Source organism: Branchiostoma floridae, chromosome 2 (genome assembly GCF_000003815.2).
Source record: "Branchiostoma floridae strain S238N-H82 chromosome 2, Bfl_VNyyK, whole genome shotgun sequence".
NCBI classification, from domain to species: domain Eukaryota; kingdom Metazoa; phylum Chordata; class Leptocardii; order Amphioxiformes; family Branchiostomatidae; genus Branchiostoma; species Branchiostoma floridae.
This window is the reverse complement of record NC_049980.1, coordinates 35,005,985-35,017,717: the sequence shown is the minus strand read 5'-3', so window position 1 is coordinate 35,017,717 and position 11,733 is coordinate 35,005,985. Positions and strand designations below refer to the sequence as shown.

At 41.6% G+C, this 11,733-nt stretch overlaps 1 protein-coding gene across 11 annotated transcripts in view; it reads right to left on the bottom strand.

Moving 5' to 3' along the window:
- The window catches only part of LOC118407175 (multiple C2 and transmembrane domain-containing protein 1-like), a 101,150-nt gene that overhangs the window by 6,537 nt on the left and 82,880 nt on the right, over nucleotides 1-11,733 (bottom strand). For 10 of the 11 annotated variants that reach the window (XM_035807664.1, XM_035807600.1, XM_035807614.1 and 7 more), the window contains 11 exons: nucleotides 9,749-9,925; nucleotides 8,808-8,938; nucleotides 8,210-8,313; nucleotides 6,481-6,543; nucleotides 5,602-5,684; nucleotides 4,551-4,605; nucleotides 2,872-3,013; nucleotides 2,243-2,345; nucleotides 1,470-1,571; nucleotides 808-882; nucleotides 233-352 (listed from right to left, as the gene is read on the bottom strand). In XM_035807664.1, the coding sequence (XP_035663557.1) occupies nucleotides 233-352; nucleotides 808-882; nucleotides 1,470-1,571; nucleotides 2,243-2,345; nucleotides 2,872-3,013; nucleotides 4,551-4,605; nucleotides 5,602-5,684; nucleotides 6,481-6,543; nucleotides 8,210-8,313; nucleotides 8,808-8,938; nucleotides 9,749-9,925 (1,155 nt within the window). The remainder of the gene's footprint in view (nucleotides 1-232; nucleotides 353-807; nucleotides 883-1,469; nucleotides 1,572-2,242; nucleotides 2,346-2,871; nucleotides 3,014-4,550; nucleotides 4,606-5,601; nucleotides 5,685-6,480; nucleotides 6,544-8,209; nucleotides 8,314-8,807; nucleotides 8,939-9,748; nucleotides 9,926-11,733) is intronic. The other variant, XM_035807638.1, reaches the window with a different exon arrangement.

The window sequence follows — 11,733 nt, the reverse complement described above, 5'->3', positions numbered from 1 at the left end:
GGCCGCACGGGGACGAGACGAAACAACATACATCTGCAACAACAAAACAGATCATCGGCGGATACAAGTAAAGTAAAGTAAAGCGGATGCATCTGCAACAACAAAATACACCATCAGCACATATATGTACAATCTACATCAGCCCTGTGTTTTCGAGACCAGACTTACTATCATAATGAAAGCAGAGATACTGAAGACTTACTATACTGCATGTTTAAGGGACCAGACTTACTATAAAGGCAGTGATACTGCGTGTTTTTGACTCCCACTCGAAGCAGCTCTTGACGAACCTTCCCGTGTTGACGACCGCCATGACCAGTCGGCTCACTCTCTGCAGGTTCCTCACCAGGATCTACAGGGCAGGACGGAAACAGGACGGATGTCAGTACGGAAACAGTAAGGAAACAGTGCGGATATCAGAAGGAAGTCTCTCAGACATGTTGGCTATAGAAGGTAGGAAACCCATAATTTCCCAGCCTTACCTTGACTAGGATATAGGCAGGGCAGAAACAGTGCGGATATCAGTTTCAGAGGGACTCACTATGGAGGGTAGGAAACACACAACTTTCCCAGCCTAACTCTGACCAGGGCAGAGACTTTACGGTAAACAATGTTTCATCGAGTACTGGAAAACCCCCTGTAGTCCTCAGATGATACCAGAAACCAGAAACAACAGAGATTATGGAAGCCAAACTTTGATCTACTCTCTCAGACTCTCAGCACAAGGTTTGCTGCCCCCTCCCTCATACTGTACTTCCTACATGTACTTATGTCTTTACCTTGAAGCAGCTCGAGCCTCCCACTTACTTGTCTTTTGAACTTCTGCTCCATCTGTAGATATTTCACCTCCTTAGGGTTGAACGTCCTCCAGCTGGCCTTGACCTGTAGAGGTCAAAGGTTAGAGGTTACAACACAGCTGAGGGTGCACATGTACAATTGTATGATATGTGCTACAGAATTGTAGATGAGTTACAGAATTGTCTAAGTGACTTACAGAATTGTAGAAGACTTACAGAATTGTAGAAGACTTACAGAATTGTAGATGACTTACAGAATTGTAGAAGACTTACAGAATTGTAGATGACTTACAGAATTGTAGATGGCTTACAGAATTGTAGATGGCTTACAGAATTGTAGAAGACTTACAGAATTGTAGATGACTTACAGAATTGTAGAAGACTTACAGAATTGTAGAAGACTTACAGAATTGTAGAAGACTTACAGAATTGTAGATGACTTACAGAATTGTAGATGACTTACAGAATTGTAGATGACTTACAGAATTGTAGAAGACTTACAGAATTGTAGATGACTTACAGAATTGTAGAAGACTTACAGAATTGTAGAAGACTTACAGAATTGTAGAAGACTTACAGAATTGTAGAAGACTTATAGAACTGTAGATGACTTACAGAATTGTAGAAGACTTACAGAATTGTAGAAGACTTAGAGAATTGTAGATGACTTACAGAATTGTAGATGACTTCCATCTCCAGCACGATGGAGCCCTTCGTTCTTCTCCTCAGTTTCTTGTCCTTCAGGAAAAACGCTTTCCTCTCTCCATTCTTAATCTGGAAGGTCATGAAAATATCTTACCAGCATATGTACCAGCAAAACTAGTTCTCACTTAGACATTGGCAGCAACAAGTACTTGTTACTACAGCAATGACTACATGAAACAGGGACAGAAATGAAACATTACATGATATCTGTATGATAATTGACACAAACCATCATGTAGCTAATAAGATGTAATATCAGTATTGTGAACAGGAAAATATCATCATATAGAATAGTATATCATTTCAGTCTTAGATGTACTGTTTGTATGTCTGCACAGTTAGGAGTAAAAGCTGAAACAGCTCTACTCCAACATGTACCCTCCAGCACTAAAACCAAAACATTCTGAACAGTTCCACGATAAAATTTCAAGACACAGACCCAGAATTGTGCTTATTCTGACTAGCAGAATGGCCATCTTGCCCAGAACTGCATAACTGTTTATGTCCAAAGTAATTTTATCTGCTAATCTAAATGCTACCTAGCAATCTTGATGTCCTGGCAGGCAGCAGTCATAGAATTCCACACCTAACAATCTTTATTACACAATAAAAGTGTGCTTACTCTGAGTAGCGGTATTGCCACCTTCCCCAGAAACTCTGCCGATTTGTTCATACCCACATCATAAACATAACCTTAACAACCTTAGATATATCAACACAATAAACAAAAGTGTGCTTACTCTGAGCAGCGGGATTGCCACCTTCCCCAGAAACTCTGCCGACTTGTTCCTGTCCTCATCGTAAACACTGACCTCCAGGATGGAGTGGATATCTTTAACTTGGCTGCAGAAAAACAACACAAATAAACAAACAAACAAAGGACTAATCATAAACAAATGGTAGATGGAAGATTGTGTGCTCAAGATGTCAATACTTTCAAATATCATCGCTTGGATGGCAACAGCGCACGCTTTAATACCTTGAGTGTTGAGTGCATGAAATTACCACTACAAAGTTTGGGGTAGCAATATATTTAAAGCTTTATGCTTAACAAAACATATGTTATAAAAACACTGTGCTTTTTCTAAATTAGTCAAGAAACAGTCACTGATGAAAGTCAGCTATTAACCGTTGATACTACCTGAAACATCTGTTTACATATTAATCTACTCAGTTGGTTGAGTAACTGTTTCTTGCATGAACAATAAATACTTCGTATGGTATCCATAAATGGAGTGCTTTGGAATGTAGTCTTCCTGGCAGTAAAGACTGGTCTCCGGGTTGACATCTTAAAAAGGTGTTATGTCACCTGTCAATCCTTCCACCGTGACAAATGTGGTAAATCTAAATAGATAAAAGACATACTCACAATGTGAACACTTTCCCCCACTCGGGGTTGAGAGTCTTGTAGATAGTTTGCGTCTGTAGCCTGGCATTCGTCAGCTCCAGCACACAGAAAGGGTCGCTCTTCCCCCCAAAATCTGCCGCCAACAAACCTGTAGCCTTTATAACTGGGAGTCAGGGAGGGAAGTGGTTAGTGGTTTGCATGTATAATAATTATTATTACTCATTTTTTATCATTCTAGCATTGCTAGATAACGGCACTGAACTTTAATCCAACACATTCCAGCAAATTCCAAACTGAACCATGAATAAACAAGCGGGCTTTAGCGCATTCTGGAAACTGTTTAGTGCATTGTTTACTATGTTTCCCCGGCCATTGCTACACATCCATTGGTCTGCCACTTTCTGTTGTGTCGCGAGAAAATAACATTTCAAAGACAGTGTAACTGATAGCAAGTCCTTTTGGATTCTATTCCCAGTGGAACTTTAATCCGACACAATAATATAACAAGGCTGTTTATCTACGGATTTCATATTTACAGCGACAAATTTGTATCAATCGGCAGGCACTTACTCAAGGTTAAATTGGCAAATCGGCATGTCGGTAAACTGCTGATAGCCGCGATCAAAACACGGCCCCAAAATGCATCAACCAGCGGCAAATCCGTTCTGCTGTTCTACTACACAGTTATGACGTTCTATGAAACTTTTCATCCGTTGTTTGGTAAGCAAATGGTGGCAAAATACGTTGTTTGTGAATGGTTCCCAAAAAATATACCCGCAAAACACAGTACAAACTCCCTACAATACGTCCCCCATGTGGGGCTGTTGGTATCGCCAGTGAGATCCGTCCTACTGGCCTTTGGATGTGATCACTTTCGAAAATAGGGGTGAAGGAGCGTGCTGAAATATGATTCAAAATGGCGCGTGTTCGGATTTCAACAGAATTTGTGTAACAAAGCCTGGCCCTGTACTTTAAAGAGGGACACTTCAAGGCATGTTGGTTGTGTTGGATGGACAGTTTATTAATATTTCGCTATATTTACTGTGATAATTAATGTGTAATGTGAGGACGAAGAGTGGGGTTGCTTGAAATTACAATCGCTGCCCTCCTCCCACGGCTTGATTATCAGCATGGAAACATACCGGAAGATTGATTAACTTGTCGCTCCAACATGCGATCTTTGTGAGCTGAAACTTACTAGGTTTTAAGTCGTATACCTTACTGGTTTTGTACAGCACTCAAAAGAATTTGCATACCGGAGCTAGTCTTTGACTGACAGATGGGTTCTTAAAAGTGTTGGATTAAAGTTGCGTTGGATTAAAGTTCAGTGCCGTTAACAACAACCTTTCTACAGGTACTTCAATTGTAGTGACAGGACTTCAATGTAAAACATGGATATCAAATTCATCATATAGGTTTCGCTTTTTCTTGTGCCTTGGTGATGTTAATTACATTACATTGTACATAGGCTGAGATGGGTTTGTTAAACATACCACTGACAGTAGGTGATGAAAAGCAACAATATCAGAAGGTCGATGAGTGTTGAAAATTTCTATTTGCTGCGCAGTTTTGTTAGCTTTTCTTGTTGCTTTAAATTAATTAGCTAACAAAGAAATAAATTAGCAATCTGATAGTGCACATGCCAAACATGAAACTGCAGGAAGGAGTGAAAGAATCAGTGAAGAACGGATAAAGTTTACCTTTGACCTGCAACAGTCCGACGTCATTCAAGTTCCTGAGAGACCTGAGTAAAGACTGTAAGGGGGGTGGGGGTGGGTGGGTTAGAGTGTGATGCAGTATAATGCACTACGGTGCACTACCTTACAGGTACATGTACATGCATATTGTGCACAACCATACGTATGTTAAGTGCATTACATATACTTCATCAAGTACATGTATGTAATACACTACCATACAGTACACTACCATACAGTACACTACCATACAGGTACATGTAATACTGTGTAAACTGCATTACAGATACATGTACATGTACAGGTATGTCAATTTCCTGATCAAACGTGGAGAAAATGATACTCTATTTGAGCGCAGAAACAAAAAGGTCTCAACACACATAATCATTTAAGTATGATAATCAGTCATCGGTACTGGAATCTACTATGGCCTATTATAGGAACTTCAGGAATAAAAAAATCTGATGCTTCTTACATGTAAGTTATCTAAACTGCAGGACTGAGTCTGTAACACCATTACTACTGTACTACTACTGTCAGTCAGGACAAATGTTGCACATCTATAGAAGATACAGACAGAAGATACTGAACCAAATATTCAAAATTCAAAAAAGCTGTTGCAGCAATAATGTCATGTTGATCTTATTACCAAGGAAACACCTTGTGACCTTGTTGTTTCCAGGTTTGCATTTTTCCTACCTCACCCATCAACAACAGAGACAGAATTAAAACCACTGCCAACATTTTTCCATGGCAGTAAGAGACTACAGTGCATGGTGCTACCGCGAATGTAAAACCACAGGAAAAGCCTTCTTCCTGCTACATGTACCATGAAATTAAATCCCCACAAACTTTTTCTTTTTTTTCACTCAATAGTCACCACGTAGCAAGGCCTGAAGGCCACTCAAGGTTACGGGTTACATGATTGGAACTATAACAGCAACTCTTCGCCCTAGGTCAGAAACATCATGATTGAGACCACCATGAGATACTTAAATGCATTTACAGTATCTACCAGTGGTCCTGTTTCAGTTACAGAAGTACTGATACTCACATATCTCCTCTGGACCTCCAGCCTCTCCCTGGGGTCGGGCATGTAGTTAGCCAGATCTGTGATCGTCTCGTTGCCTGCACTACCTACAGGGACAGAAAGGGGGCGCTACGAGTCAAAACTGCAACTGGTACAAACAGGTACATGAAAAACAAACATTTGGTAAATGAATAATACAATAATAATGCATATTGGCAGAAAATGTAGTAAAAAGCAATACTGATTGCACTAATTTGAAAATTGACCAATTTTGCATGTAAAAACAGAAATTAGACCAAAAAGTCTTCGCTGCATTCTGGGGGAAAAACACTGTCTCTCACACTGAATTGGTATGGTTTGTACAATATTTCTTTAAAATGCATTTTCAAATCAAACAAATATGTACAAAGCTAGAAAACTATTAAACTAAAAAGCGAAGAATCGAAATAGTGGTTTTACACTGCTGCGCAATGGCACAGTGCAAGGAAGATTTCTGGTTAGAAACCCAAAACATCAGATGTTAGTGATGTTACCCAAGTGTGTGTCTGGGGAGAGACTTAAATGGTATTACCCAAGTGTGTGTGGGGGAGGGGGGGGAGAGAGACTTTAGTGCTGTTACCAAAGTGAGTGGGGAAGGGGGGAAGCTGTCAGCACGGCGGGGATCCATGGCTAGTATGCCCTATTGCCAAACCACAACCAAACCTGGTGTGTTACCGCGTAGGCAATACAAGCAAACTAAAAATGTTCTGCGATGTTGTTACCTAAGTGTTTGTGCAGGCCGTCCGCGCCCCAGCACGTAGGGGAGTGTGCGTGGCTGGCGTGCCCTACAGCCATAACTGGTGTGTTACCGCGTATAGAATACAAACAAACAAACAAACAAACCAAAACGTTCTCTGATGTTACCTAAGTGCGTGTGCAGGCCGTCAGCACCCCAGCACGTAGGGGAGTGAGCGTGGCTGGCGTGCCCTACAGCCCAAACCACAACCAAACCCACAGCAGCCACCAACATGCATCAAACAGAACACAACAGAACAAAACTCAACATGTTAGGTGAAACAAGGAGCAACAATCTAGCGGTGGAGCGGGCTTCTAGAGCTGACCAAGGAAGTCAGAGAGTGACAAGTGGTCCCAAAATCAAAACAAATTCAGCTGTAAGTCTAATTTCTTAATAAGTTATTGCTACTTTTATTCAACAAAGGAGATCATTGTATCATCTGATTTTCAGTAAAAAAAATTCCAGTAGTGACAAATTTTGATGCACAAAAGCACCGCTATGTGCAGTTCTGTCCAGCATAAATTTAACTTCATTTTCTCCTGGTCACAAGTCTCAGACTTTTGTACAAAGTACCTTGATCAGCTCAGAGCAGAACAATCATATTAGTCTACCAGATGAAAAAAATGCTTGTGTGAAGTGCCAAATCTAGTACATGTATAAACAAAAATATCAACATAACAAAATGTAAACAGCCATGCAGAAATATGATATTGATAAATACATAAATAGATGCAAAATAATACGAGAACTGAGAATCAACAAAATCAACGCAGGGGAGAACCCCCTTCCCAGCGCTGGTAGGGTGTGAGTTTGGGGATTGTGCCTTTAGCTAGATTCAGAGTGTGATTATATTTGTAGTACTACCACATGACTGTATGTGATTAGACTGACAGGAAACGATGCAGCATCTAAAGATGGCCATGAAACGATGGGAATATCTCAGGTTATTGGTCCAAACAACCGCCCTGCACAGACCAGAGGGTAGGTGTTCATGGCTGAGTGCTTTTATAGGCAAACCTAATAAAACAGGGTCACACTGGAGTGAACTTTGAACCTTATGCCAATTTGTGCTGTTTATTGGGGTTACGGGAGTCATGATTATATATTAATATATAAAATATGGATTACTGAGAAGACATAAAAAAGTGAAAATTGAGGTTAGGAGGTTACTAGGTCATATTATACATGTACAATAAAGCATATTCATCATGGTAAAATATTGATTTGGCCTGCAGCTCTCTAGGCCCTGAGGTTGTCATCTTTCTGGTTGCTATGCAACACGTAACTCTAGAGTGGCATGGTAACCCTCACTATCTACTGCTGCACTGGTGCCAATCACATGCATGGCTGCAAACAGTGCCTCATAAGAAAATGCAAAGGGGTAAAAATGGGAGGCAAAAAAAAAGCCATTTTCAAAATGTAGAACACCTGAGTTACCTGTAGAACACCTGAGTTACCTGTAGAACACCCGAGTTACCTGTAGAACACCTGAGTTACCTGTACAACACCTGAGTTACCTGTACAACACCTGAGTTACCTGTACAACACCTGAGTTACCTGTACAACACCTGAGTTACCCGTAGAACACCTGAGTTACCCGTAGAACACCTGAGTTACCTGTAGAACACCTGAGTTACCTGTAGAACACCTGAGTTACCTGTAGAACACCCGAGTTACCTGTAGAACACCCGAGTTACCCGTAGAACACCTGAGTTACCCGTACAACACCTGAGTTACCTGTACAACACCTGAGTTACCTGTACAACACCTGAGTTACCTGTACAACACCCAAGTTACCTGTAGAACACCCGAGTTACCTGTAGAACACCTGAGTTACCTGTAGAACACCTGAGTTACCTGTAATGGTGAGAAGGAAGGATACGGAGCCAGCTCCATCCTCTAGCTCCTTCTCAATGTGGTGAGTCTCCTCTCGCTTCAGCTCGGACAGGTCCACCTGGCACCTGGGGGGACACAGTAACATTACATGTAAGGTAACATCTTCATTTCTAACCCTAACCCTTACCTTGGGACAAAGTAACATCACAGTAACATTACATGTATGGTAACATCTTCAGTTCTACACCTAACCCTAATCCTAACCTTGGGACAAAGTACACATCGAATCTCCTGACCATTCCGTGTCTCTGGACCTTATACGCATCTTGGACACTGAACAGGATTGGTTTGTGAGGGGTGTTAAGGAGGCCATTTACATTAGGGCACATCAACGCTCCCCGAACCGTGCCATTTACGATTCGCTGCTGCCTGACGTCATGCGACAACTTCTGGAACATCAGGACAGCGAGTCTTCCATCTGACGAAGGTCAGAGTTCTCGACCGAAAATTTATGGTGAATCTTTCTTTTGTGTTGGAACAAAGTTTAAACTTTTCCACTATAATGAAATTTATCACAGATGAGCTTTGATTCGGATAAGTGTGTGTGTCTGACACTGACCTGCCCATGAAGTCATCCTTGCTGCCGACATCTTTGTCCCAGACGGAGATCTCCAGCACGCTGGTCTGGTCATCGTACATGTGGAGGTCAAACTGCTCCAGCCAGCGAGGGTTCAGGGTCTTTCCTGCCACCTACAGTAACAACATAGTTACACCAGTCAGTTACAACAGTACATCATTGGTTACACCAGTCAGTTACAACAGTACATCATTGGTTACAACCTACAGTACATAACATGGTCAAACTGCTCCAGCCAGAGAGGGTTCAGGGTCTTTCCTGCCACCTACAATACAAGTTCGCTACATAATAACGCAAGTCTGGAACATGACTGTCATACAAGGTGTATTAAGGTCGATTTCTAAACTGAGAAACCTTTACTGAGATTTAGTAATAGTATGTACATTTATATTGTTGCTGTCTCTGTCAGCAGGGCTAATCTTTTGTAATAGCCAAAGACTCGGGTATTGGGCAGCCCTGGCTGTGCAAAATCTGATCAGCCAAGCCAATAAAAGAATCATAATAGATATATGAATACAGGGCTCGAAATTCATTTTTGGGATTAGGTGCACTGGTGCACCCAGCTTAAAAAATTGGGTGCACAAAACATTTTTGGGTGCACTACTTAAATTTAAGTAATAATAATAAAACTTAGTTACAGACTATCAAATCCTTAAACAAGTACCATGACAGCCATTTTTATTATCTTTCTAACACTTAAATGTCAAGAATATGATATATACATTGTAATGCTGTATACTTTGGTATCTTTACATACATGTGTAGAAAAATATTTGGGTGCACCCTGTGCACCCACAGAAAATAATTGGGTGCACATCTCCAATTTTGGGTGCACCTGGGTGCACATGCACCCAGTATTTCGAGCCCTGGAATATTATGAAGACCTTACCTTACTCTTGTAAGGAACATTATGAAGACCTTACCTTACTCTTGTACTTCTCGTTGCCGAGTCTGAACTTGCAGTACGGATCGCTGAGCCCGTTATCGTCCATCGGGAGAAGCCCCTTCCCTTCAATCAGCACCAGGCTCACCACACTGCTCCAGATCTGAGCCTTCATGCTGCGCTGGGTCTCTACCAGTCGGTTTCTCTTTGCTAAGTACTGCAGGGCACAACACAACAGCTATAAACCTCTCCGTAACTCTTACACTAACCCTAACCCTAACCACACTGCTCCAGATCTGAGCCTTCATGCTGTGCTGGGTCTCTACCAGCCAGTTTCTCTTCGCTAAGTACTGCAGGGCACAACACAACAGCTATAAACCTCTCTATAACTCTTACACTAACCCTAACCCTAACCACACTGCTCCAGATCTGTGCCTTCACTCTACCAGCTGGTTTCTCTTTGCTAAGTACTGCAGGGCACAACACAACAGCTATAAACGTCTCTGTAACACTTACACTAACCCTAACCCTAACCCTAACCACACTGCTCCAGATCTGGGCCTTCATGCTGCGCTGGGTCTCTACCAGCCAGTTTCTCTTCGCTAAGTACTGCAGGGCACAACACAACAGCTATAAACCTCTCTATAACTCTTACACTAACCCTAACCCTAACCACACTGCTCCAGATCTGTGCCTTCACTCTACCAGCTGGTTTCTCTTTGCTAAGTACTGCAGGGCACAACACAACAGCTATAAACCTCTCTGTAACTCTTACACTAACCCTAACCCTAACCCTGACCCTGACCCTGACCCTGACCATAACCCAACATTTGTGGCACCTTGTATAATGGGACGAACTGAACTGAACCCTCTCAGGTAACTCTCACCCTATCCCAAACCCTGACCCCTAAGTAACTGGTCTTCTCTTGCAGTTGTGCCTGTCTACATGTACATCCCCTGCTGCTCCTGACCTCCCTGCCAGGCTAATACATGCCAGGCTGGGTAGATTTAAGCCGTGACCCGTGATGTAGGGTTGATCAAGTTTAGACACATTCATCAGCTAACAGCAAGGTCTGTGCCTTCAGGAGTGGCAGCTGTGAAGTTAAACCCAGGCCTGATCTAACAAAAGCTTTAGTACTATAAACACAGTAGGTCTGGAGTAACGTACAAGGCTGGGGTATACTTCCCCTACATGTAACACCAACCTGGCCTGTACAGAAACACACCTTCTACTGAAGTCAGGTCTGAAGCAGCGATGGCTAGATATCTAGAACATCAGACTTTTCTGACACAAAGTATGGTCCTATTTTTCCTCTTCCCCACGTACAAAAAATGTAAAAGTTGTTTATCCTTGTCTACGGCAAACTCTTTGTACCTTTGGCCGAGATAGGTGTACCTAATCTATACACAAACAGGTATGAATCATAACAAATGTAGACTCCCTGCATGGACCAACAAGGTTAGGGAGCACTTTCATGTTTGTTGTGGGTTTGGGGAGAGACTGAGATGATATATGTAGCTACAATAATAGCTGCTGTTGCCATAACAACACACATCTGCAGGACCAGGATGTGGTGTTTCATGTTCAAACATAGCAAAATTAAACAGGAGGTTCTAAACTATTCCATTCTATACATTATGTAGTGGATATCACATAATACTAATTTATATTAATGATTATCTTACATCTGCCTAGATAATTATACTGACTGACAACATACTAAATTGTACACATCAATCAGGATAGGTGGTGAAAAATTAAAAAAATATTCTATTAAGTATATCATCATAGCACTGTACATTAATCTCTGGATCACTCAATGACAACAGAACCTAAGGGTTTTCTGTACAAAAAGGTGGATGAGACTAAAGCATGCTGTTACAGTGAAGGAAGGAAGGGAGAAAGAAAGGAAGGTAGGAGGGGTAGGAGGAAGGAAAGAAAAAAGAAAAACGATAGAAGAAAGAAAGGAAAGTAGAAGGAATAAGGGTAGAAGAAAGGAAGGAGGGAACAGAACAAAAGAAAAC